Source organism: Vanellus vanellus (genome assembly GCF_965231255.1).
Source record: "Vanellus vanellus genome assembly, chromosome: 1".
NCBI classification, from domain to species: domain Eukaryota; kingdom Metazoa; phylum Chordata; class Aves; order Charadriiformes; family Charadriidae; genus Vanellus; species Vanellus vanellus.
In genome coordinates, this window is record NC_138905.1 from 26,752,754 (window position 1) to 26,774,875 (window position 22,122).

The following is a 22,122-nucleotide window of genomic DNA, read 5'->3' on the forward strand; positions in this document are numbered from 1 at the left end:
AAAAAAATCAAACATAATATGATTGGCAAAATTCCTGGAAGAGTAAATGCCATCAGAAAAACTTTTTTAGTCAACAACCAATCTCAGGCAATAAGGACAGAGATATGTGTTTATCCACAAAAGTCATTTGCACATGCTATATGATTACTGTTTAATAACCCATTTCCTTCCAAGAAACAGTTGTGAATATGCATAAAGTCACTCATGCAGTGCATCCATGCCAACAAAGCTGCAATGTGCTCTTAAATGGAATAAAACCTAAGAATAAAACCTACTCTCTCTCAGTCCTGCTTCCAGGATTTTCAGACTATTGGCATTTCTGTCTCACATCAGAAAAAAAAAATTAACTGCAACTTTATTTGTTTTTCATCAAAAAAATTATGTAGCTAATTGTCCCCATGTATGGGAGGAACCTAAGAAAGCGTGGGACTTCTCATGGGGAAGGATGGATTTTAATGTGGAAAAGCAAGCAAGCAAGCAAGAAGTGCACATAATAATCGTTGTGCTGTTGATATGTATGGGTCTTAGCTAGCCATTGATTTTAACTGATTGTTTGACAGATTCTTATTAGGGAACTGAGTATTTCTCCTTTATGCCCATTTAATATATGACCTTATCCTAATAGAGTTAAGCAGGACGATCCCAAAGTATAGGCAGAACTATAAGTTTAAAAGTCCTTTATACCGGCAGGATAACGAGGAGCTATAATATACGGCACATTTTTTACCGACTATTTTAGTAAACAGATCAACCAACAGATAAAACCTTTATTGCTCTAAATAGCACTGTTATACCAGTCCAAAATTAGTTACATCAGGCTCTGGCTGTCATGTTCTCTGATGTTATTAATGTGTGATATCTTTTCAAGGTTGCCTGAAAGTTTCTGTGAGTTAACAACACTTTGGTAAGCTAAGGAAAATAATATGTCAACTTGTTCCCCTTTTAGCTGTATGAAACTCTGAGCAAATTCCCTACTCCGGTGTTGATTATAACCAATTTCTGTGAAATACTCGCGGAGGGTTTCCATCTATGACTCAACCTCCATGTTATCAGAGGAGATGCTGAATTATTTGCTTCCTGTAAAGAGCTTCCTCGTGATAGACTGCGGACAGAACAAACCTACACCAGAAGTTGGAATCTATTATTTTACTGTTTTTCTGATGATGAAACTACGCTTCAAGAAATATAACTAAACTCTGCCTTCTGCTTTTTTCACCCTATCTCTATATAAGGTACTTATAGCAATACATGTGTTGTAGGAATCCCTGTTGCACTGCCATGGAGTTTGGTTTAAATCCTTAGAGTTTGAGATAGTTCAAGTAAATAATTGTTTTTCTGGTCAATATCTTGCTAGAGTTGTTCATACACGTGCTTGATGCAAAGTCCTCTCAGGTCAAATCCAAGTCTTTAATTGATTTCCATGGGCTTTGGATCAAGTGAATAGCACTAAATCCTGCAAGGCATTCAGCAGTCCCAGGTGCTGCAGCATTTATTCATCTTCCATTGAAATGCTTATTAAGTTTCAGTGTTTTGAAGCTGACACAAGTTCTCATCACCTTGTAGATTATGACCTCTGATTATATAAATAGCTAAAAAAATACAGATGTAACAAATAACTGCGAGTTTAAAGCAGCTGTTTTCCTATTCGCACAGTTTTCAAGCTCTATGATATTCTTGGACCCTCTGAACCTTTGGTACTTAAGAATAGCTACCTTTTATCCATTACCCATGGATCTCTAAAAGAATTTAGGAAAAAAAGTATAAAACAGTTTATTTCCCTAATCTAAGCCTGATACAACCCACAGTTACGTCATTTCCATTAACTAAGAACATGAGAGGGCAAGATGAAGGAACCATTTATCTCAACTCCCTATCAGTGGCCAGAAGCAAATGACATGGGTAGGGCATAAGCAAAGGCAAGAACACAGCTTAAGGACTTCCCAAGGCAGATGTTGTATCTTTTGTATTTGATAAGCGTTTGTGGATATTTTGCCATTAATTTTTCAAATTGTTTACTCAGTCAAAAAAGAATGGAACAGTAATGCCTCAAATGTGGCCTTTCATCATAAGATGAAATTGTTCTCTCATCGCATTGTTTCTCAAAAATATTCTCTGTTCCATGTGTGGATGAAAAGTAAAAATTGCTTTGAACTGAAATCCCAAAAGCAATTCAGATCAAACAATCCAAATGTGTCATTTCATTTCAAATTTTTGTTCTACATTTCTAAACAAGAATGAATAAAGAATAAGTGGTTTTCATTCATAGATTTGTTGGAAACAGGAAATTCATACATTATATTTTCCAACTACATTTTGCTTTTACCAAAGTCTGGCTTAAAAAAAAAAAAAGGTTCAAAGATTCCCAAATAAATTTTCTATTACCTTACATGGCAAGAGGTCTTGATGTTTTATTGTGAAACTTCTAGAAGGAATATGAGATTCCTTTTGGAAAAAGTTCTAGGTATTTAATTGAACACATTCACCTTATCTTGATATTATTTTAGTCTAACTGCAAAAGTTCTGGGCACCTTTTACAATTCAAATTCAGTAAACAGAATCAGTAAATAAGTTACCAATTCTTATACCATAGTAACGAAAACTTGTGAACAGGTATATTGCTCTTCTAGCCCGCACCACGAACCAGTCATAGTGAACTTGACTGGGAGACCATAGGACATGGAAGAGTTAGTGATCCACATCCCCATGAAATTAAGTGTAGCAGACCTGTGCTGCATGTCCATATGGGCCTTCAGGCTGTGCTGTGCTACGTAAATACCTTGTCCGTAGGATAAAATATCATTGTAACAAAGAAAGAAGCCGACAGGCAGCTCAGTAATGGCAATTATGTGTGGGTTTGCGTTTATCTAAAAGTGCAGTAAGAAGTTCTCATGAGAACATTCTTTATGAATAGCATTGCTTTATTGTTTAAAAAGAAATTTAAAAAAGATATCAGAGTGCAAAGGACCAAAAATGAGGGTCTTCTCCCCATGGATAGGGTCTGTGCAGCATGCCAGGGGAAAATCCATCCAATGCTACATGAATGCAAGGTTCCCAGCATCTGAGGGGAAGTAAGATTTACTAGCTATCTGTATTACTTTTTTTAATGTTTTACTTATTAAAACAGCTATTTTATTAAGCCATTTGTTGTTAGGCCTTTCTCATTGAGATCCAGAAAGAATCCTGCACCATCTCTCTCTCACCTCACATCCCACCACCCCACCATGGTGCAGAACACCAGTCACTATCAGGCTGCTCTCTTGAAGGACTAGCAACTCAAATTTCTAACACTGTCGTCAGCTTTTTCTTAATTTCCAGTAAACTAGTTAGGTAAATAACTTCTCTGCAGACAAGTTGCATGAGTCCCTGTTCTCAATCTGTGTCTTAAGATAGTGGAAAAATGGTCAGCATATTAAAAATATTACTTCAAGTCTCAGAAGTATGTGAATAAACTTCATACAAGGACTTGATCCAAGGACACCTAGGAATTAGGCAAGAAGTTTAAAAAAGAACCTATATTTTCTCCCATCAACATCATCAGTCTTCAAGCATGTAAATAACATTTACTTGAACAGCAAATGGGAGGAGTACTATTTTTTAATATAATTAAATCAAAATTAATTTCCCCAAATTATGAAACAACCACTGATGCCCCTCAAAAGAGAAGCAAACTTTCTGTAGTGTTGCAGTGATGCAGGACAGCACTTTTGCTTTAAAACTTGTTTGGAAGTTTATGATAAAGCTTTGCAGTTGAGGGGAAAAAGAAAAGAGGAAATATTTCTTCTGCAGTTTATCCATCTCTTTCCACAAAAAAAAAAAAAAAAAAAAAAAAAGTTTAATATGCCATTTAATGCATAAAGGAACATAATTTCATGAAATCTTACACAAAAGAGAAACATACTGAAGTAAATGTGGTTATTTCACACTACTATAGAACTGTGCTAGCTGGCAAATTTGAGATTTGCTGCTCTGGAAAAGCAGAACATGAAGATTAACTAAAATGAGTTAAACCAAATCATTGCTGATAACAGGATTTCATACCAAATTACAGAATTTCCTCAACAGAGAGATTGGTACGATTTGCAGAGAAGTGAACAAAGTTCAGAAGGCAAACGAGGAAATCATAAACTCTGAAGCAGTTTTGACCGTAATCCTCTCTCATGGCCCTCAAGTGTCTGCAGTGCTCCGGTCTGGAGGCAGCTTTAAAGAAAATGGTAATTTTTAAATTGAATTAAATATGAAAATGAATACTGCAATGAGGAGACTGTCCCCGCTGCAATTTAGTTTAGTATGTCTCTAAGATTTTCGGTCTGCTCCAGAGCTATGCATCGGCAATGCCTAACCACAGTCTAGAGCTCTGACACCTCCTGGAAGACACTGGAATAATGGCCTGGGGGAACATACCTGACACCTCTCCACTGGGAGATAAATATATTAACCCGGAGGCACTTTAAAAATGGACAGTGGTGAAATAATTAACAAGACCAACATGGGAAACAGTTGTACAGGGAGAAGAACAGGAATAGTTTACATCCCTTTGATGTTAAGGTTTTCAAGCTCTCCATATCTTAATGCAAAAACATTGCTATTTGCAGAATGACTTCTTTCCTGCAGAAAATTACAGTGGATACTTACCTAAATGTTTCTTTCAGTTTTCTACAGGTTTCTTCTAAACAGTAAAACTATTTTTTTTTTCAAATTTAACTTTTTTTTGTGTTGTTTGGAAAAGACAAAAAAAATTGGCAAAAGCCTTGAGGGTTACACAAAACAAGAATATTTTGAGTTTCAATGTGGCAGACACATTGCCTTTTTGATAAAGTGGGAATTGTCATCAAATCCCAAGCACGTACTCTGCTATGATCTTTGAAAGGAATATGTCACGGGCCTTTTTGAGTTACATAACTGGGAGCAAGGAAACTAGACCAAACTAGTTAGACATGAAGGCTGGGATTTATCTCATCCATTTCACTTGGTATTTAAATATTTAAGTCTCTGCTAATCATAATAAATTTCATTTATACTCAGTGCAGAGGAATGAGCACCTCCAGATGCCTGCTTCTCTTCATTACTTCCTAAGTGAGACAAGGATGACTAGTTCAGAAGGATTTAACTTTTGGAGGAGTAAGTTAGGGCTTATAAATACCTCCCAGAGATGGTAAGCAACTGGCAGAGAAATAAGTTTGAATTCCACCTCCAGATCCTTCTATAATAATTCTATTGTACAGTATGTCCTGATTGTCTCCTTTAAAAAAAAAAAGGATGTCCTACTTGTCTCCTTTAAAAGAGTTAGATGCCCTGATTGTCTCCTTTAAAAACCCACACACCTAAGATATAATTTATAAATTCTATAGCTATATCTTTGCACACAAACATAGAGACTGGGAAAAGAACTGTATACAGACAACATGAAAGGCTTATTTAAGGAAACCTTTCTGCTGAATTTGAATTTGTTTGCTTTGAAAACAAAGGAACTTCTCAGTATAGCTAGTGAGCTGGAAAATAGGTATCAGAAAGTATATTAAGGCAGAAGACACACCACTGACACTGAAGAGATGAACCAACCTGTTTTCAGCCTTTTGATATAAGTATCTTTCAAATCCACTTATTGGGGTCCAAATCCATAGTTCAAACCATTGTCCTGTCCAGCATTCCACACCATCTAGCACTTTTCTCTGTATTTATTTAATTTGTTTGCAGTTGCAAACAGTGCACACTAAATGTGGTGGCTATGTAGAGAAATAGGTAAAGCTCACATACCTTCTGGGAAAGTTGTTGCAAAACCCACAACCCCTTTCCTACCGCATGGCCAAACCCACTGCAAATCCACTCTGTGGATCACTGCCTGACAGACATCGCGCTGTACTCATGGTGTGGAGAGGGCTCAGGGCATGCAGTGGCCAGAAGGCAGTTGCATCCAAAGGGATTTGTGCAGTTGACTCCAGGTACTCTTTCCTGTCTCCTCCTAGAGACCTGAAAAAAAAATGGTTCCTATCCCCCCTTCCCACGACTAAGTTTTATCCTACATGCTTGCGCTGCTGCACAAAGGTGTCTGCATTTTAAAATCATTGGTTGCGTGTGCCAGACACAACTAGTCAGCATCATCTGTGGTCTGCAGCTGTGCCTGTCCCCAGAGGTGTAGACAGGTTCTCACAGCTCTGCTGGTACGGCAAGAGCCTGAAGCGTGCTGAAGGGCTCACCAGCACGACTAGCAACGTCGCGTCTTCCATGAATGATTTAATGCATTACCTTTCAAAAGTTTGGGCCTTGGAAGGAAAGAAACTGTAGGTTAAATGAATGATAATGGTTGCAGTCTTTCAGCAACTACCATTTCTGCAATGATCTGATTGATGTGGGGTGAAGGGAGAGAGGTGCCAGAAGTAGCACATGGTCCAAGAAGGATAGCGTATGTGTCACATATTACATGGGTTTTATGTAAGGAATTTCCGTTATAACATTTGCCTCTAAAACTCAGCACCTTTTGACACAGATTAATATCCTATGGGTTGATTACTGTGTCCACAAGCAAATCAGATAAAACTTGAGCTTCCCTTTCACTTGGAAAATAACTAATACTGAGCTTGTCAAATCATTAAGCCAGTCTGTGGATAGATTTACTCTAAACTATCTGTCTGCGGGGAAGCTTCAATTTGTATTCTCTGACGTTTTTCCATCCAGGTGCCAAAAAGATAAATACTAACTAAATTCTCAATCACTGTAGAGTTTACAATGCAAATTTTCAAAGTTTCATTTTATGTAAATACGTACCAAGTAAACGCAAGAAATAGCTGCACCTATAACTCACCTAGCTCTTACTAGGTGTATGAGAATAGGTGTATATACCCTGTCTAGTTCTGCCTGTCCCTTGTCCTTGATATCCACCTCAACATGGATTTGATCAGCCAATGTAAACAAATGCATCAATAACCAAAGCCAACAAAAAAAGCTTAGAAAAGCTAAAAATTCTCAATTCTATACGTGCTACAACATACTGTGGTATTTAAATCACAAAGTTGCTGTTAAAAAGAGTTGTTGCTAAACATTTCTTGGTACTGCAGTGCTTTCAATGGAAAGGCCACAATTCTTAACTTGCTATTTACCATCAATGAAGTGGTTAGATATCCTAAACCAAAAAAAGTATATACCCTCTTCACAGTGAGATTTGGAAAGCATCTTCAACCTCTCTGCTTTTCGTTCCTCTGTGGGAAGCAGGAGAGTTTGGGGACCAGCATGTTGCAGCTGTAATCCACCATGTCAAAGAGCATCAATTTTGTTCCTAAGCAACCCTGCACAGTGCAGCAGTTGCTGTCCATAGCTGATAAGGATGCTCAGGGAATTGTTAACTGGCTGCAAGCGGGAGAGATGAAAGTTGCAGAAACTGAACGTAAGGCCACTAACGCAGTAATAACATTCCTCTTTTGGGTTATAAAGAAAGGGGGAGATGAACAGCAACAGCAGTGAAAAGTTAAGGATCCCACTCACAGCTGCTCTCATACAGAAAACTCTCTTGATTGATTTACTGAACGAAGTGATGAGTTAGGATGCAGCGGGCACTCTCTGTGAGCTATTGCACAATGTTACATGACGTCCTTCACAACCTCACAGTCTGACTCGCAGCCATTTACAAGGAAAGCCTGGATGGCCAAGCTTGCAAGTGATAAGTTGAAAGACTGTTCCCTGTGTATCAGCCAAAATATTTTGAGAATCTGCCAGTACAATGCCAAAAAAAAATATGTCTCTGGATACACTTTTGAAGAAAGTTGAGGTTTGGCCTCAAAATATTTTTTCCAAAATAATAATTAATCAAAGCATGGTAATGTATTATCAGAAAATTAGATCGTTATAAGTACCTTTATGAAGTTTCACAGCTGTTTTTTTATCCAAGGTGATTTAAAACTGTAGTGGAATATACTTTATTTTAATTTACCAAAGTACTCAGACTAATTAAATAAATTCCTAGAAGTTTATATTGTCTGTTATAACAGAAGAAGTTTTATCTATCTAAGGAAACTGAGTCTTCAATAATCAAACAGCCAAATTTATTTTTGCAGACACAGATTTTATAACATTTTTGTTTTAATGTTCATATTATGCTACACTAGATCATATTTAGAAAAAAAAATTATTATACACGTATTCTTAATATTGGGAGTTCTGCTTCACATGTTAATTTTTGATACGAAGCTTTAGTGCAAGTGGTAGTTAGTACAAAGCTGAGCTAGACGCCGTCTGGTTAAGAGTCAACTCACAAATCACAATGTCTCCTCAAAGACAAAGAACTGTGATACAAGATGCTTACCTCAAGAAAATGACCTTTTATAAAAGGAATCAGGAAAAATCAGGGAAACTGTTTTAGAGAACATAAATTAAGGTAAAAATCAACTAGCATAGCTATAGACCATACTTACAAAGCTCATATTACTGCAAAAAAAAAGAAAAAGCAAATACAGGCAACGTACTTCTCAAACCTCCCACTTAAGTCTGCAAACAATATACATAAAAAATGAAATAGAGACAAAATGAAAGTATTTGCCAGCACTCCAGAGAAGGGGATGAGTTTGCAGTGGCCAAAATTGAGCCTTACAGTTTACCTTTTCTTACCACACATCAGCATCTTAAAAAATTTACTGTATACAAGCTAAATATGAGACCTATAGAAACCAATAAACCCTCAGGTTGGAGGTTTCTTTGACAAAATTGAATCTCCTACCTGACACCATTTTATAACTTTGCACCCGGTTTCTAAAAACATTTTCATTAATTTACCAGTATTTGCATGTCATAACTCACATTTCCTACACATCTTGTCATGCTGAACTGTTGGTTTGAAATACCCAGAAACAGAAAATTAGGATCCAAAATCTTGTTTCCCGTGGATGCTTTACATTACTCTTTCAGTCATATAACCTTTTTTTTTTTTTCTTGAATTACTTATTCCTCTTTCCTAAGAATACCATACACACAGCACTCTATCTCCTGCTACAGCATTGTATGAATATAGGGCATATCGCATTTTAACAAGACCTGAACCCTTGTAAGATCCGTTTGATTCTGATAGGGGCAGGACATGCCCAGAGTCTCAGTGCAGTACTCCGTTTACGCTAGCAGTTATTCTCGTGTACACAGGACCGTGTTTTCCAAGGTGACGAGGTACCTAGTTTCCCAGCTTCCCTGCTTTCAACTGCTCTCCTTTGTGTTTCTAAGCACCTAAGCCTCTTTTGAGAATTCAAGCTGGGTGCCTATCTGCATCTCCAGATACCTAAATGCCTTTAAAAATCTTCCTTGCAGGGTTTGGCTCCTATAAACTAATAAACCCAGGAGATCTCTGCGTCTGTAAGACTTGACTTCACCGTTAAGCCAAGCAGATCAAAGAACCAGTAATATGGATGAAACTGAAAAACTGCGAATGAAATGCACAATACTGCTCCTTAATACTTTAAACACGCGAAATTTTACTTTGTTCATATTAACAACATTTTTGTAGGGTTTTAGGCAACCTCCCGTTTTCTATAACAGTGAAAGATCAACGTCTAATTAAGTACATTTACACTGTGGCTCCAAAGGCTTTCACCTTCCGGATGGGGACCTGCAGACAAGTAGGGAACAATGCTGTGCAGTGGAATATAAGAAAGGAAACTGTTTTTCTATGTACACAAAGAACACAATTGTTTACATGAATATCTTTTTATCTTTAATATTTACACAGATAGCAGTCTTTTAACGTTTTGTTAGCTTTTATAAATGCACTTAAAAGCTAGAATCTGAACTGATGGTAGTAGGAACTCTGTACCGGTGACTGAGTACATTAAGATACGCCTTCTAATAATGCAGAAGGTGTGTCTACGCTGGTGTGAGAAAAAAGAGTGCAGTTTCATTTGAATTATAATGGAGCTGAATCTTGTTGGATTTTTTTTTTTTTTTAATGAAGCTAAAATATTCTAGGACTGATGTATTGGTCACATGATCTTCATATGTGCTTATGTTTAAATCTGAGCCTTCATACACCAGACACCTGAGCAAATATTTGCATCCAGTATTTTTCTACAGAACACTTACACCTGTTGCACATCAGGTGCTCTAGTCGAAAGCAGTATTTTGTATGTCATCTCAATTCACACCTATTTAAGTCTATGCTGTGGAAAACATGCAAATTTCTTTGTGTACTTTGGTGAAAATGGATTTTTTTTTTGTCAAAACAAAACTCACAAATTTTACTTGACAGGGGGGTTATAAAATATTACCAGAGGCACAGGAAGATCAAAATCATATGCTTCAGCGAAAAATACTTAAGAAATAATGGTAGAATTTAGGCTACTAATTGTGATAGGGGTTGAAGTCCAAGCATTGTAACTATTATTGTTCCAGGAAATGTAGCATCGAGCCATCATTTCAAAGTACTGTCTATGAATTTAAAAACCTTTCCTCCGCTGCATGAGCAATGCAGAAAAAAAGATGTTTTAAAGACTACGTCTTGTACAAGAATCTGTGCTCCCATCTATTGCCCAATAAACGATAGGTACAGAAATATACAGAATCGTTTCCATCACTCTGTCAGCTCTGTTGTCAGGTAACTGATGAAACCTGATAAAGCTGAATCTAAACTTTGTTTCTGTATTTCTAATTTATATTCCCTCTTTTGAACAATCTATCCACTTAACTCCTGCTGAACCAGATTCTTCTCTCATCAGCTTACCATGATGCAAATTATGAACCGCTGCCAGTGGACTATAGTGGCGTAAAAATCAAGTAATATGAGTATTGCAAATGTGAAAAGTTCACGGACATCCTGGAGTTGCAAGATGATGTCAACTTATTTTGGATAATAATTTTATTTCTGCAGTATTTACAACTTCCCACGTTCAGAAATACAGTTTCCATTTCCAGATATATTTTTTTTTTTCAGAGTAGCACTATTTCTAATACTGTATTCATAGATTTATATGGCTTTTATATTGCAAATTTTCCTTCTTAGACAGAGGCACAATGATGTGAGTCAAGTACAGATTCTCATCACTCAGTTTGAACTTCTTGAGTTCGACCACTTAACGCTTTTACTAAAATCACAATATTCACTGAGGATTAGTTGAATGATAGGCCATGATTAATAGATCAGGCCCCAGTCATAATTATTCTGAGTCGATTTGTTCTGCTGTACTAAGTCAGCATATTTCTTTGCTAGATCGTGGTCCTCACCAATCTCATTGTTCTTATTCTTGACTCACAATAGCAGCAAGGAAACAAAATTCCATCTGTTTCCACCAAAGGAGCAAATAAATTAGATTCTGAGCAGAAAGATCTATTTGTTAAGCATCACCTTCGTGCTCTTCATAACTGAAGTAAGGAAATTCACGCTCAAGTAAAATGAGTGAGATAAACTAACTCATGTTCCTCTAAGAGATCTTCAAGATTTTTTTTTTTAACAGGAAAGCTGGTCCCCAGTGCAACTAAATAAGAATAGAATGACTTCTGTTCTCTGTCAAGCCAACAACAGCCCAATACAGTTTGAGTAATCTTTTTATTAGTGAACAAATAGTTTTTTTTTTCACTGCCATCAAAATGACCCTTACTTTTCAGTATTTCAAATTCTCCCTGGAGCTCTTTATGAATATCTAGTAGTGTGCTTTGAAGGTGATTACACTGCACTTTGTCCCTCCTCTGTTATACAGTATTCTAGCTATTCAAGCTAAGCCTCTCTGCTGTGAAGAGAAAATAGATTGAGACATCAAACACATTTGCAAAATACAAAATTCACTAGGTTTTATACAAGAATACAAAAATAGAAAAAGGCTATTTGAAACAGGGTTGAAAATATCAAACACAAAATGAATGAATGAGCCAAGGTGTAAATACGAGATACAGAAATAATATTCCAACTTTGCTAATCTTTACCTATGTAATATTCATCATAAGAGTATTTCTAAACTTCTGAAGAAATTGTTCACAAAACAAAGATTTCTAATTTTGTGATCTCTTGTTAGATTTTATTGAACTCAATTTTTTTAATATGAGTTCTGAAGAGATGGATGTTTTCAAACTAGCATGCAGAGACCGTAAGACACTAAAGGCACTCACAATGGGCAGGAAAGGAAAACAAGATAATCTGTGTGGCATTTGGGAAAAAAAAGTGATGTTGTGGAAATTTTATGATGCTCATAAGGAAAAAATCTATCAAAGGTTGGAAAAAAAACCCGTCATGAGGAAAGTTCAGGTCAAATGAATGACAAGAATGATGAATGAAAGATTTGATCTAATGGTGAAGGATGAATGAGGAATCTGGAACAAAGGAGCAGAAAAAATAAAGCCAGGATGGTCTTAATACATATGTTAAACTTGTCTTGAACAAGAGAGGAAAGGTGCTAAGCCAGCAGACAAATCCCCAAACAGGAAGACTATGGAAAGTGGTAGTTTGAAAGAAAAGTGAAGAAAACAAACAGGTGGAATATACCCATAGGGATGCAATAAGAATGGAAAAGGAGTGAAGATGGGAAACAATGGAATGTACAGGAAAATGAAATCTATCGCCCTATTTCCCTCACCATTTCAGGCTTTCTGTTGTCGCATTCAGTCACCTGTTTGATTATAGTCTTCAGAGAATTTGATATATCTTAGATGAGCTTCCTCATACGCTATGGGCTATATTAACAAATGATGAAAAAGAATGGTTAGTTTATCTTTTCTGGAAGACACACTGCCACTTTATACAATCAAAACAAATAAATGAATAGTCTTGGTTTTATGCTTATCTTCATAAAGTATTGTGCTCATCTACAAAAGTATGACTTGACAAAGCTGTTTAATGGAAAGCCTATAAATATAGAAGTTTAATATAGCAGCGAGGCTTTAGAACTAGTCACAGAATATCACCTTATTTAAATTAAATTTCTTTATAAAACATAAACTACACTACAGCTCTGCCTGATTTGGGAATAAACATTACCCTTAAACCATCAAAACCTTACCAGCTACTCCAGCTCATTTGCTGGCTATTGACAGGGCAGAAGGAAAGTTATTAGATTATCATATTATGAGGTGACAGCGGGAAGTGACACAACTGTGTCATTACAGGTGTAGATGTCCACCAGCCCCCATATGAGTCTTCCAGTCCCAATTTCATGGACTTGAGCTTTTTCTTCTGCCAGGTTTTACACTACCCTGTTTCTTCACCTTTATGCCCCTAACTTCTATGCTTTTCATTGTTATCTTGAATCTCCACCAACTGCTTTGTGACCTCTTTCAAATGTATTCTCTTGCCTCATCTTGTCCCTACTTTACTTTTGCTTTTGTCACAATTAGTACTGACAAAACACTAGTTTGAAATTTGAAATCAGATAGGTCAGTTTCTGGCAGAGCGCATGCTGTTATTCTAGAGTCATCTTTTTCTCTCCTCTCTCTTTCAGCCTTTATCTCTTTCTTTCTCTCTCTTTCTTCCCTTTCTTTCATTTCTTTCATATAAGATCTCTATGTACAACTATGTACTACTTGAGTTGAGCAGTCAAGAAGTTAATAGCTGGGATATCCTTGGAGGCTGAAATGTAGTAATATTTGAAGTCACTGGCACTCTGCAGAGGAAAATGTAATCTATGTTTTTTAAAGACACTTTAATTGCTCAGCAATCATGCAGAACTGAGAAATATAGCTCTGCTTCCAAGATAATAACTCCCCAAATTGCAAAGGTCGCTTACTCAATACCCTTGCTATCTAGCAAAATATGAGAATGACACCAAAACTCAAAACCTCAACTTTATGTTAATCTATTATTCGGTATTAGCTTTCATGTGTTTTTGTAATGTTTCACAAAACCTGCTGTGTGCTACTGTCATTTAAAACACAAAGACTTCATCTAGCTTTGTTGCTAAAAGAAAAAAGGTGTTCGTATGCAGTCCATTTACATAGCCCTAATTCAGCTAAAACTAAAACTAAAAATGAATGGGACTTCTGTATTAGCAAACGGATGAGAAGCTTTAGCACAGAGGAAAGGCAGCAATACTAATTACGATCAGCTTTCACTGACCCTTGCTGCTTTTCCTTCTAAATTTTCTCTCTTTTTGTGCAATTATTCCACCAACTAAAAAGAGTTCAAAGCTCTTATTATGTTAATTCTATTTAAATTATTCATATGTATTTAACATTTAAAAATAATCTTTATATGGTTATCATGATGTTATTAAAAGGACATAATCTGGCTAACGCATTGATTAAAGATTTCCCAGAAATTTGTGATGTCTGTCATATCTGAACTTATAATCATATCTGAACTTCTGAGGGTGAGACTCTGGATCTCTGCAACCTGCTCTAAACTTTCTCTGGGCAAACTACCTCGAAAAAGGAGTCAAGCATGAGTGTATTCTTTTTAACCCTTTTTCTTCCTTCCCCTCAGGACCTAAATATTGTATGGCTGTGTACTTAAAAATACAGTCTTAGATTCTATTCAAAGAGATTTTTAATGATGTTCAAATCTTATCAGTACTTTTGAAGATTTTACTCAGAATAACACCTCAAAACCTGGAACTGTAGATAACACTCTTTTTTATTGGTTATTTTTGTTGTGGGTTTGTTGTTGTTTTTTTGGGGTTTTGGTTTTTTTTTTTTGTGAAAGAAGCAAACAAACCATATCAATGCTAAAGAGATACCACACCTGCATCATCATTAATTGCAAACCGGCCATAAAACCTAAGCCAAAACTATGTTCAGTACCATGGACAAGTACTGCCCAAACTGTCCGTCACCGCAAAAACAACTTACTCAAAAACAACTTACAAAAAAAACCCAAAGACCAGCTCCTGCTCTTTTATAATAAGATCATACATTCTAAATATTGCTAAATTCTTAAGACCTGATTTGTTGAAATCGTCACAGTTCTAATTAAAAATATGTGGTGAAAAGTATCAGCATCAGAAAATACAGGACTGTGGAACCGTTAGCATGCCTAACTTGTTCCTTCTGCTAACTTGTCCTTTCAGCTTGTCACTACCAGAAGAAAACGAAAACCAAGAAAACCCAGGAACCTAAAAAGCAAATTAAAATCCCCAAAGCTCTTGTCACTCCTTTTTCGCATAACTTGCCCTTACAAGTAGTATGAAATATTTACAATGCACTATATTTATATTCATTTATATTCATTTATATTCATTTGTTATATGACGCTGAAGATAAAAGCCCTGTATAAAAAATGGTGGTATAAGACAGTCCCTTTATCTTTTTCATTATATTGTATATAAGTTTCCCAACTAAATTACAAGTGCACATAATAAATCAACTTTTTCACAATAGTTTAATAATGCACTTTCATTTTGTTAAATTTAAAAGTTATACATGTTTCATAAATCTCAACAGTCCCGAGAAGATGTGGCAAAATGTTTGACTAATGAAATGATGGGCTTTGTCTTCATGAAAGTGAAAAGTTTTTCTTTTAATATCTGTAATTATTAAATAACTAGACAGTTTCTAAGGAATCAACGAATTTTCAGTTTCATACATGATACTCTACAGCTCAAAATTAAGTATAGGGCAAAAAATTGTCTTCTCAAATTAGTCAACCTTCTAAATCCCTGTTACAATTACAGACGAACGCATTTTACAACTTGGTGCACAGAATCAGCTGGTACGATATGACTCTGGTATCAGAGACTTTATAAAATAATGCTATTTCCCATCTGTCCACTAAACTGCATCAGGATCTAATGTCAACAATAGCATTTTTTTAACTCCTAATTCTCTGGAAGATTTTATATTGCCCTTAGAATTATGTTTTAAGACATATCCTTGATGTGTCATATGTCTCCCAGTTCCTCAGATCATTTTCCAGAGTCTGTCACCAGTCAGTGCAGATTGACACTTGTCATTTACAAGTTAGGGGTCCATGAAAACCAAAAGAAATTTATCCAGTGTCTTAAATAGCATCAGAAATATTTTTTGTGAAGATTAAGGTATTTATACCTGTTTATTTTCATGAAAACAAATCACTTTGTAATACCAAACTCAATATCCAAGTCTAGATCGATACATCACTTCAAACAAAATGGCAGATCCACATACTTTTATGCATGATTAAATTGAAGGATCACACCTGGGTTATTCTTGTAATTACCACTACTTTAGGAACACTGTAACAAGTCCTGCCAGCAAACACATTCCTCTACTAAAAATCCACTCTCAACTCACAGATATTCATAAAATATTTCAATTTCACTATCCAAAACCAAATAAAATGTTAGAGAAAATTGCAAAGAACCCAAACAGTTTCAAGATTTTTTGTCTTGTTTTGTTGTTTGCTTTCTCGGTTTATCTGCGGTTTTGGGGTTTGGGTTATTTTAACTTCAGCAACACTTTTAACTCACTTGCACGTGTAAAACATTTAGAAAGACGTGATGGGTTGTATTCATAAAGTTCTATAACAAAAACTTACCCTCACATTTTTTCTATCAACACTTTTTTTTAATTGAGCATTTTCCATTCGTGCCAACACACTTGTTGAAGTGTTGGCTGTAACCAAACACCAGCTGCACTTACCCCAGTGTTGTCATGGTGACAATGGTGTACCAGAAGGCTGCAGGGATGCTGGTGAACTTGCTGGCTGATGAACCTTTCTCTGCATAGTACATGACTGTGGCAAAGATGATGATGGCCATAGTGAGTGAGAAGAGGAGGAAGCCTAACTCCGAGGCACAACTTTTCAGGGTATAGCCCAGGATGCGCAGTCCCTGTGAGTGGCGGGAAAACTTAAAGATCCTGAAGACACGAAAGACTCGTAGTGTCACAAAAGCCCCACTGACATCCTCGTTATCTGTCATCACCAGACCAATGTAATATGGCATGATGGCGACCACATCAATGATACTCATGACACTGCGCACGAATTTGTAGCGACTAGGGGCCGCCAGCAGACGTAGGAGATACTCAACTGTGAAGATCATGACACAGGCAGTATCCAGACAGAAGAAAGCCACAGCATAGCGCTCTCCACAGGGCAGCTCCTTGATGCGACCCGGGCTTACCCCACAGGGCACTGTCTCCACCACATTGGCAATAACAGAGACGGCAATGAAGAAACCAGTGACATAGTAGAAGACCAGAGCCAGTGTACTGGTGTGTGGGTTTTCAAAGGCCCGCCACATCCTCTGCCGAGCTGTCATTGAGGGCAGGGAGCTCTCAGCTGCATGATCCTGATCGGCATCATCCTGCAGGCGCTCGGCATTCTCACGCCGGCGATCCTTGTACTCCTCATAACAGCAGTCGCCAATGATCTCGGGGATGATGCCAAAGAAGGCCAGCTCCTCATCGTAAGCCGAGATGCACTCCTGACGGGGATAATGAAGCTTCCCGGTACGGTAGAAGTTGAGAATGTGGCGGAAAATGTCAGGGTCCCGATCAAAAAAGTACTGCTGTGTCTCAGGGTGGTAGAAGAAGTCCCGCTCTGAACTGCCCAAGAGAGTGTCGGGGTAGCGCTCTAAGGTGTCCAGCCACGTCTGGAACTGGATGCCACTCACATTCAGCACAATCAGAGAGTCCTGGCTTCGCTTCCTCTCCTGCCGTGGAGCAGCTGGCATGGGACCTGTGGCCACTGGCATCCATCCTATGGCGGCTGCCCTGGCAAAGGGTAACCAAGCTGCTACTCCCGCTGCCATGGTCCCAAACAACTACTACAGCTGAGGGAGTCAATCTAGAGACAGTTCTACTCCAGCCACTAAAATAGAGAGGGAAAAGAAAAATACAAACGCTCACACATTTTCGAGGCACCAGAATTTCTGAACATTGTTGCGAATCTCCGTATTAACCGAAAATCTTTTTGCTTCCTTTTTGTTTCCTCCCCTTTTTCATCCCAAGAATATCCTTTCCAGGGGCTGGTTAGCCAGTTAGGACAATAAATCAGGGCACTTGGAAATCAACGTATTCACAGCAGCTACTCGAGCAGCCAGATCCTTTGGATACAAGCTCCACGCGAGGCCCCCGGACTGAAGCAACGGTCCACACCGCGCTAACCCCAGGAGCCGGCTAGTCGCCCTGGCTGCAGCGCTGCAGCCACCTGGCAGGAGATTTTCTTCCACGCGCGATGCAGCCTGTCCCCCCCCACGCCCCTCCTCCGCTCCGCTCCTCTCCTCTCCGCTCCGCTCCCCGCCCGCTGCCGGAGCCGGGCCGCGGCCGCCGGCGGAGCCCTTCCCGGGGCCGCCCGCCGCCGCTGCCGCCCGCTCGCCGTGGCGGAGGGGATGGGCCAGGCGGGCCCCCCCACCCCCCCGCCGTCTCCCCTCCTTCGCCCTCCCCAGCCGCAGCCCCGGAGCAGCAGCGGGACGAATCCTCTCGCTGACCTTGATCGCCGCCCCGGGGACTCCTCCTGACCCCGGCTCAGGGCCGGGGGAGCCGGCGGGGCAGGGGGAGGAGCTCCGGGGCGGCAGCATTAAACTTTAAGGCAAGTTTTCCGTGTAGGAAATGCGTTGAAGGGCAGAGATGCGCCGGGGAAGGGGCGCCGGGAGGGGGCAGCGCCCAGGAGAAGGGAAGCGGGCGGAGGGGGAACCTCCCCGGGACGGGCCGTCGGGGCAGGGACGGGGGTCGATGCGGAGCGAGGAGAGCGGGGCCGGGCAGAGCGGCGGTGGCGGTGGTGGGGGTAGGAGCGGGGGCTTGGGAGACACCCGCAGAAGGTGGGATGCGTGGGGCATCCCCGGGGGCGGACGAGCGGGCGGCGAAGGGCGAAGTCGGGGGAGCCTGGGCGGTGGAGCGGCGGCGGGGCAGGGGGTTCCCCGGCGGCGGGGGTGGCCGGGGCGGGCGGGGGGCGGCGGAGGCGGGCTCCCGGGGTTCCGTAGCGGCTCGGCGGTCGGCGGTGGATCATTCCCCCCAACACGCACCTCCCGCCTCCCTCCCCTCGGCTCTGCTCTCGCATCCCTCCGGACGTGCCCAAGCCTGCGGCACCTACCTGGGAAAGTCTGGCGAGAGCGCTCAGTTGCATAGGGACTTTTGGAAATACGGGCTCTGCCGCTAGATCTCCGCGCCCCGCCGGGAACGGCGGGGAAGTAGTTGCTCCTGAGAAAGCTTGATCGCATCCAAAGGGACATCGATAATAAGGCTTTCCCCCACCCCCACCCCCCTCCGCCACCGCCGAGCGCCAAGCAACAAGTTCAAGGGGTGGGTGGGGGGAAAAAGAAAAAAAAAAAAAAACACAGCCAAAAAAAAAACCCACAACGTAATCGCGCCTGGCAGCTCGGCGGAGCACGTCCTTTCGGGGCGCGGATCCTGCGGCGCGGGGCTGCCGTCAGGCGCGGCTGCGGCTGCGGCCGCTGCCCCTGCCCCTGCCGCGGGGCTGCCGCGGGGCTGCGGGAGGCGGCGAGGCCCTGGCGCGGCCGGGGGCGGGGGGGGGGGGCTTCCCGCTGCCTCCCACCACCACCACCACCACCTCTCCCCCCCCGCCCCCCCCCGCCTCCCCTCCCCTCCCGCGGCGGGCGGGCCATGCCGCCCTGCCGCGCCGCCGCCGTCCCCGGGCTTGGGGCGCAGGGGGGGGCGGGCGGCGGCGGAGCGGGGCGCGGGGTTGGGCGAGGAGGGCATCGCTCCGCGGGCGGAACAAAGGGGCTGCGGGAGGCTGTGCCGGCGGCGGCGGCAGGGCAGGCGGGGAGTGCCGGTGTGTGTGTGTATATATGTGTGTGTGTGTGTGTGTGCGTGTGTCTCTGCGGGGCCGGTATCGCGCGGTCCAGCCCCTCCGCCGGCAGCGCCGCACAGACCCGCTGGAGTTGGCCGTGGTATCGGGTAGGGGTCGGGCGGCGGCGATGGCTTAGGTGAGGTCTCTAGGGGCTTCCTCCGGGAGCGCTAGCTCCTTTCAAGGAATGAGGAACGTTTTACTGGTTGAAGGTGGTGGCGGAGGGGAGTGTGTGAAATGCCTGGGAGTGAAGTGTGGCGATGCTCCTCACAACCCGCCCCGAGCCACTCCGGAGTTCTCGCTGCAATATCCAAATGGCTCTTACCCGCGTTTGGGAAAGGCGAGAGCTGGGACGGGTATGGGAGCCTCTTCCTCCTCCTCTCCTTTCCGCTCCCGTGCAAAGCCGCCCCCCCACCCCCTTTTTTTTTTTTTTTTTTTTTTTTTTTCCCGTCGCTAGATGGCGTGTGGATGACGGGAACCGAGCACCCCGCCGGGGTGCCGCTGCGGGGCCGGGCGGGCCCCCGCCACCCGCGCCCCGCTCCGCGTTCCCTGCGCCCCGCACGGCGCTGCCCGAGGCCCCCACCGCCGCTCGCCCGCTGGGCTGCACCGGGGCCCCGCCACCGCCGCCACCGCCGCCTCCGGCCGCAGAGGAGCCCGCGGCACCGCTGCATCAGCGGGGGAAGACGGGGACGTAATTCCTCGAGCTCTGCGCGCGGCTCTGAGAGCTCCGATAAATACAAGGAGCTATCTGTTATTTTTCAATTAAGATTCAGAAAACACTCGGTGTCTTCTCCACAGAGCTCTCATCGAGATACCAGAAGGTATTCCTCCTTCTGATTTACACGTGTTTCAGTTTAGTAGTAGGAGGCTTCCAAAGGAATGAAAGAGTAAATACGTTCCTTTATACTTGAAGATCTTCTGACCAAACCCCCACTCCAATAACCTTTCTTTGGCATATGCCAAAGAAACCCGAAACAAAATTAAACCAAATATGTACTGGACCTTGAGAGGGATCTCTTTTCTATATTTTAATAATATGCTCAACTTCAGTATATATTACCTTCTGGTTTAGTTCCCATGAAAAAGGTGAACACTGTCAGTACTGTAGTCTCTAAGCTGTTCCTGTAAGAAATACTTGAAAGAATGGAGAGGAAAGGTTTAAAAATGTTCAAGTGCAATTCCTAACTTAGGAAAACTTGTGATGATGATCGATCACCTGTATCAAGTCATGTAAAATAAAATATCACATAAAATAAAGGATACTGTCTGTAGTTTTATTGAAGTTGTTTGGTGGTTTGTTGTTTGGGTTTTTTTTTCCTAACTCAAATGTTCGGTACATTATATCCTATAAATTAATCCATTTATTTGAAATTAGTTAGTCAGCTGCAGGTACTGAGCTTTCAATGATGTGAATATTCTTCTCCCATATGAAAGATTAGGGTTTTGATTTGGTGCTACAAGAATCAGTCCTGTAGCAATTAATAAAGACAAGTTTATGGTCCTGTCAGCTCAACACTGAGACAGTAACACAGGACTTCCTTTCCTGATAAATAATCAAAAGAGGTTTCATTTTCAGCTATGGATTCTTTTTGTAATCAATAACTGTTTTTATTTTTTAACATTCCTCGCTGTACAGAAAACAGTTACTGCTTTCAGTTGCTTTTTTCTTTGCAGTTTTTCCAAAAGAGAATTCTTCACTTGCAACAAAGGGTTTTCCCCTATAAAGATGAGAATGGGTTCCATTAAGGAATCATTTGGGTTCTTGTTGTAATCTTAAAGTTGTTTCAGAGATTTACACATTTCATCAGGAAATGGAAAAAAAACCCAAACAAAGCTGATACATTTGGACAGGTGCGTATCAGCTATTGTTAGAACATCGTGTCTGTTTTAAATCAGAGGTCTGAAACCAGACCGCATTCGGAGTCTTTTCTGACACCATTGAATATTTGGAAAAATGATCACCTCACCTTAAGTTTTTGTGGACAGCCTGTGTATCAGAGAGGCGTCTTTCAGAAACAGTGTCTTGGAGGTAAAAGACAAAGAGTATACTCTATTACCTTCTTATTCTAGCAGAAAGTCCATTAACATACTACTGAGAAGTGATAACCAGGAGCTCAAACTTTCACAGCTTGTGCCTTGAGTTTAGTGTCTTGAAATTGTCTGGCAGCAGTATTCCTTCCTTTGTGCATTTTGGAAAGACTAAATTCTGGTACATAAAGTGCACCGAAATAATCAGCTCTTCTGAAGTCAAAATCCTGCCTGTGACATCAGAATTAGCTACCAGGAGATTGGTCTGATGTGACAGGGAGGATTATGACTTCAAGTAGGAATTAAGTGGCAGGGACTCAAATGAGACAAAAATCCTATTTTCAAGCAAAGAAAATAAATCCTAGTAATTGTAGGAAAAGAAGAAAATGGTACCAAGGGGAATGCACAATGGACTCCAACATGAGCTGTTTCTTAATTCTTTCTGAAGTCATGAGGCACAAAGAACTCTCTAAGGATGAAAG

At 41.0% G+C, this 22,122-nt stretch overlaps 1 protein-coding gene across 1 annotated transcript in view; it reads right to left on the minus strand.

Annotated features, from left to right (window-relative positions):
- The window catches only part of KCND2 (potassium voltage-gated channel subfamily D member 2), a gene marked incomplete at both ends in the record, with an annotated part of 287,696 nt that extends 270,078 nt beyond the window's left edge, over positions 1-17,618 (minus strand). The window contains one exon of the mRNA XM_082498238.1: positions 16,504-17,618. Within this exon, the coding sequence (XP_082354364.1) occupies positions 16,504-17,618 (1,115 nt within the window). The remainder of the gene's footprint in view (positions 1-16,503) is intronic.
- Between the last annotated feature and the right edge of the window lie 4,504 nt (positions 17,619-22,122).